The following is a 6193-nucleotide window of genomic DNA, read 5'->3' as shown; positions in this document are numbered from 1 at the left end:
ACATTAAATTATACACAAGGTCAACATAGAAACACATTTTGTGATCATTATTGATGCTTATTTCTTAGAACTTTGTAACTTACAATTTTTTAACTTTGAAAGACAATAATTCCGCACACAGACACCGACTTTTTTAATGTTTAATGTCCCTCACAGGAAATGAGCCTGAGTTTGAGTTTGAAGAAATATATTTATTTTATTTGAGCAATTTTCTTTCTTTTTATAATCAGGGCATCTGACAAAAGGAAACAGATCAACAATGCGGTATCAACATATATTATGCAGGTGTGTAAAGATTTATCTTAACAACCACTGAATTCCAGCTTTTAGTAGGCTAAGGATGATTATTTTTGGAGTTTTCAAATGTTTGCGGGTGTCTACGTGTTTCATCCTGGATGCTTTGGCCCTTGGTTTGGGATGCTTTACAAGATTTGGCCCTTGGGCCAAACTATTTTCCTGGTTTACCTGTTTATTGTAAGTTTACCCTAATTTACCTGAGAGAATGGCATCTTGTGACAGCACTGTCTGGCCAGAGAACACTTGATAAATGCTGCACCTGCCTGTCTTCGAAAGCAAAATAGTCCTTCACATGTAGCCAAAGTTAAATTAACAACGAAATTATTGAATTTTTGACGCTAATGTAGAACACGTTCACACTGTAGCCTACATGTTAGTCTCACTGGACCAGGTAGTAGAACAGGTGCTCAAAAGAACTTTTTTGCGCAGGCTGTTGTCGCAGGCTGTTATCCTCAATACGCATTGCATTGCATTGCATATGGGATACCGGAAGCCTGTCATCTCAGCAACCTCTTTCTCTAAGCAATCTGTAAAATAAAATGAAATTACTACAGGACACAATGAGTTAATCTGTCTAAATCATACACTGCTGGAGGATGAGGAAGCAGGAAGTAGTGTACTGAATTGTCTCGCGCCCGCTGTTGATGACTCGGGCGGTACCGCTCAGGTCTTCTTCTTGGGCGATGGCGGGGAGGGACATCTGCTAATCGGACTTTTAAATGGGTGGTGCTTTAGGATGCCGAGCTGACAGTAGGCCTGCAAGTGTTTTTCTTGAATACACGGATGTGTGTCAACAGAAGTGTCAAAGACTTTGCGTCGGTGGGGAAGGACCGGAGCAGCCACACTGATAGCAAGGTAAGAACATCAGTGTTCACCAATTGTATGTATGCCCATTTGATCAAATGCCAACAGGGTGTGATTGTCAGAGAGAGGGCGTTCAGGAGGACCGGGGTGTGATACAAAAAATAGGCTAAGTGGAGGGGGGGCATGGTGAGTTCTCGGGAGGTCGTTTTCATATGGTGCCGTCGACTTTTTAAAAAAGTTATTACTACTGCGTAATCAGAAGGTTGGAATCTGACTGTGAGACGGTACCAAGAATGTAGGAGCTGCTCCTGCTTTCTTAAATCCAGTAATAAATATGCATTTGGTCAGGCGTGTGTAAAACCACCATGCCCCCCTCCCCGAAAGTGAGTATGTTGAAATAGGACTGTGATATTTCCCCGTTGGTTTACCTCAACAAACAGACTGCAGCCTTTTCAAGAATGACAGTGCAGTTCTAGTATGTAGATGACTGTTGTGTTGTTTTACCCTTTTGGCTGTTCCAATTGCCCCATATCATCATGTCAATCTGAGGATAGACTTGAAAGGGTGATATGATAGGATCTGCTGGTGTGTTGTTGTGACCCCTGCTCTCTGTTTTTCCGGTTGAACTGGTCAAGCACGGTTCATCAATACTAAATACACAGGATTTCATAGTACTTCATACATACAGTAGACTTCATAGTGCCCACATAGACTTCACTTTATAGTATTATTGCAAGGGGGGAGGGTTCTCTGGGGGCCCCCTGTAATAATGCTCAGATGCTTTTTTTCTGTCATAATTAAAGACAGCATTTTTAAAAGGTCAGAGAGCATTGACATGCCAAACAGATATAACACTGACTTAAGATGGTTCGATAGGTTTACTTAAAATGTCATCTTTGAGTAGTTTGGTTTTGTGTCAAACTAGTGAAGCATCTTTTTGACATTGTCGCTCATTACCTCCAAGGAGGTTATGTTTTCATCTGGGTTTGTTTGTTCCTCTGTTTGTCTGCCTGTCTGTCTGTTTGTATGTTTGTTGGCAAGATAGCTCAAAAAGTTATGGATGGATTTCAATGACATTTTGGGAGTGATCCGGATCACCGTCTGGATCCAAGCGAATATGTTTTCGCTTGTTGGATTTCTGCGCTCTCTGTGTGCTTTTCTAGTTCATAATGCATTACGCAAAATTCAAGTAAATGTACACTGTCCAAGTTATATTAGTTGTCCCCTTGTTGTATGTTGTATTTAACTGAGTGCACCTTGCTTCCACATATCGGTTTTGCCATTTGGAATGCAAAAACATTGAAGCTCTATCTCAAAAGGTCACGTAAGGTAATGGAAAATGTTGTGAATAGAGACATCTCAAACACCAGCATATCTGCTGCTTGTGTATGAATTATAATGAAGGTCATGTTTGTGCAGTTGATCGTGCCTGGAAATTCCCTGTCTGTGCGGTAACACACTGGCCAAGCCATGCATCAGAACAACATGTACAGAAGCACTGTGAATTCCAAGCTGACTCGTCAAGTTGTATATACGTCTGATGTCTTCAATCCCGTTGTGAGGAACACACATACACAAATGTTCCTCCACAAAAGTGGAACACTGTGCCCACTGCATATCTGATTGTGGATTCGTCACACGTGCATTACTCTTCCTGATGATCTCAGCTCTGCCAGGAGTGATATGCCACTCCACTCATATAAGAGACTTACAGGGTTGCTTTCCTTGTAAAATCACACTCTCTGTATGAAAAGCAAGAAAGGATTTAAGCCTACTCTGTTTCCATGTAACTCTTTACGATATTGTCTGAGCACAATTGAAGAGAAGAGGCTTCTGTTTTCTCCCTTGGTTACTTGTTGACAAAAAAATGCATATAACATATATTATCATGATTAACTTCACTTGTGTGCGTCAAAGTTATAATTCAGTTTCATATATGTGTGCTCAAAGTTGTTATTCACACGAACATAGCCTTGCAGGAAAGCTATGCACCTGCAAAGATAAGAAACTGGAGATGAGAGAGAGGATGAATTTAGGGTGGAATGATGAAGTTTCGACCAAAGGTCATGCTGATATATGTTTTGCTCTGCTTTGCTCTTAATAAAATAACCTCTTTGCGTTGAAGAGGGCAGAGACTGTTTTGTAGAATTGAGAATTCTCCTTTCTGGGCACTCTCTCCTCTTGGGCAGAGTTGTTGTTGAAAACGATACTACGTGTTGTGGTTCTTGTGTCTTATAATATTGGGACTATTAACTCTGATGACAAGGAAACTAACAAAACAAAACATTTTCCAAAACATGACACTAGAGCACACTAAACATTTATTTTTCTATGCCTAAAGGCAAGCAAGCTGCATGAAATGAACAATGTGAACTGGGGTGATAAACTGTCCTCTGAATATTTGGAGCACGGACATTGCTTATTTACAGCAAAGATGAATTAGGTACAAGATATGTTTCCTGTAAAAGTTAAGAAACGACACGATTAAAGCCAACCCCTGTTTGAGTGAAAGCTCTGTTCACCATTGAACACAAAGCAATTGCTGTGTGTGAAAGCACTGCCTGTCATGCTAAGCTGCTGAGTCTCGGTGGTCCATCCATCCACTCACCCAACCCAATCCAGTTTCCTCTCGTCCACAGGGCCATGGCGGGTCTCTCTCAGGTGTCTTCCTGGGTGAGGGGGTAAACAGGCAGCAGGTTCCCAAGCCTCTTCTCCACCATGGCAGACAGTGCCTCCGCACCACCAGCTACCATCTTCTGCAAGCTGTGCCTCACCCACCACCCAGAGGGCGATGCCAGCACACTGCACTGCGGATGCGTTTTCTGCACTCAGGTCAGTATACGGTGGCCAGGTTGGAATCATTTGGGGGGATTTAGGGGCACGGTTTGCGTATCTGTTATAGGCAGGTTTGGTTGCTTCGATTGATAGAATATCGCATCATATGATGAATTCCTACGTTACGCAACAATGATATTTCTGTCTCCTAGTGCCTGAGAATATTTGATGGCTTATTATTGAAACACTGGAACGTTTGAGTTCAAATTAAGGGTGAGCACTAGATTTTGGAGGGAGTGTTGTTTATGAGTCACGAGCAGGTGTTTATCTACACAAGGGCTTTTGGTTGCTAACGGTAAGGACTCTCACACAGACTGACTGTAAACAACACACAATGGCTTCTCAGTGTTGCCTGAGAAAACCGTCCTTGTTTTCCCGTCACCTCTTGTAAGTGCAGCCAAACAAGTTTTGGTCGATACAGGGAGCGCGTTTATGCCAGCAGATTTAACCACATTCTGCACGGTTACTTAAGCATTATTTATGTGGTTACTTCTGGAAAAAACGCTACCGGAAAATTATTTGTTGTGGAACTGACATCAGTTTGATTTTGGAGAGCACAACAACGGCCTTGAACCATATTTTGTTCTTTTCATGGTGATTTCAAGCAACACATTATTTAACTTTATAATTGAAACAGCTTTCTAGTAGGTAGCCCTAGATAAAAAAAAAAAAAAATGTGTACACAAAGGTTATAGGTGACCCGTATGACCTTAAGGTTTTGTGCAGAGCAGCACACAAGTCAGTGAATATTCACTGTGCATATAAATGACACATGTAGCGCATGTAAGATGCAGAGGAGCAACATGGCTCTGCTACAGCTGTTCAGCGTGTGCAACAGGTTGTGTCAAGCCAAACAGGTCCGTTTGGAGCAACAGAGCTGAGTGAGTGACTCAGATCCATTCAGTATCTTATTGTGGACTCCGTCACTCTCCACCTCAGTCTGGTGTGTGGTGGTGGTTCTGGCGCATATACCGGTAATGGCTGGCTGCTGTGCAGCACCCTGGTGGATGCTACGTTGGTGGTGGTTAGTGAGGTTCCTCTTTTGGGTGCCTTGAAAAGTGATAGAAGAATGGCATGTGTTGTTGTTGTGTTGTTGTTGTTGTTGTTGTTCTTATTCAGTCATGCTGTCTCTGTCTTTGTCTCACTGTCTCTGTCTTTGTCCCACTGTCCCAGTGTGTGCAGCAGTATGTGAGCCTGTGTGTGCGTGAGGGTGGGGGTGCCCTGGTCACCTGCCCTGACCCTTCCTGCCAGGCCACGCAGGGACTCTCCGACTCCGAGGTACCACGGCAACCAGCATGGCTGATTAACATGCAAATATGGAGATTGTGACTAGAGATGTCCCCTTTTTACTCTCTCTGTCACACACACACACACACACACACACACACACACACACACACACACACACACACAGACGCACATGCATAACAAACACAAACACACACACACAGCTTGCTGGATTATTGTGATGTTAACTGTTATTGTTAATTCTTCTAATTTAGGATAAAGGTGCTAAATACCATAACCCCACTGTGTTTTTGTTGTTTAACCCTTCTATTGTGTTAGGGTCAAAATTGACCCGTTTTCAAGTTTAACTGTGTAAAAAGCACACTTTCCTTTTTTGTCCTGGAATGAGGCTTCATCTAATCCTCAGACACATCTATTTAAATGCAGCAAAATCAATTTTCACAATTTTGGTAAATTCTAAAGGTCTCAAAAAAAAAAAGTTACATCTGTGGTGTCACGGGTCCAAAATGACCCGGCAGAGAATACTGGCTGTTGTATGCATCACTTAAAGGCTATGGGTTGCACTAAGGATCATTTATGGCCCAGTGTGCACAGTTATGGCCCACATCACCAACACACACACACACACACACACACACACAGACACACACACACACACACACACGCGCGCGCGCGCACACACACACAGACACATACCTACACACACATGCACCAGCACATACACACAGCACAGCATGTACATAAAAAAATACACAAACACATGCACAAACACGCCCACACGCATGCACACATACACCCTTACACACACACACACACACACACACACACAGATGCACAGTACACACACACACACACACACACACAGATTCACAGTACACACACACACACACACACAAACACACACACCTACACACACCTCACACACACACACACACGCACAGATGCACAGTGCACACACACACACACACACACACACACACAGAGATGCACAGTGCACACACACACACAC

The 6193-nt window shown here is 42.9% G+C and overlaps 1 protein-coding gene across 2 annotated transcripts in view; it reads left to right on the top strand.

Annotated features, from left to right (window-relative positions):
• The first annotated feature begins 924 nt into the window (after window positions 1-924).
• The window catches only part of rnf144b (ring finger protein 144B), a 10957-nt gene continuing 5688 nt past the window's right edge, over window positions 925-6193 (top strand). Inside the window, exons 1-3 of one of the 2 annotated variants that reach the window (XM_062538928.1) lie at window positions 925-1152; window positions 3741-3933; window positions 5110-5214. In XM_062538928.1, coding sequence (XP_062394912.1) covers window positions 3820-3933; window positions 5110-5214 — 219 coding nt within the window. In that variant the 5' untranslated portion in view covers window positions 925-1152; window positions 3741-3819. Of the gene's footprint in view, window positions 1153-3723; window positions 3934-5109; window positions 5215-6193 lie in introns of both variants that reach the window. The other variant, XM_062538929.1, reaches the window with a different exon arrangement.

This window comes from Sardina pilchardus, chromosome 6 (genome assembly GCF_963854185.1).
Source record: "Sardina pilchardus chromosome 6, fSarPil1.1, whole genome shotgun sequence".
NCBI lineage: Eukaryota > Metazoa > Chordata > Actinopteri > Clupeiformes > Clupeidae > Sardina > Sardina pilchardus.
The sequence above is the reverse complement of the archived record's forward strand: the minus strand, read 5'-3'. Positions and strand labels throughout refer to the sequence as shown.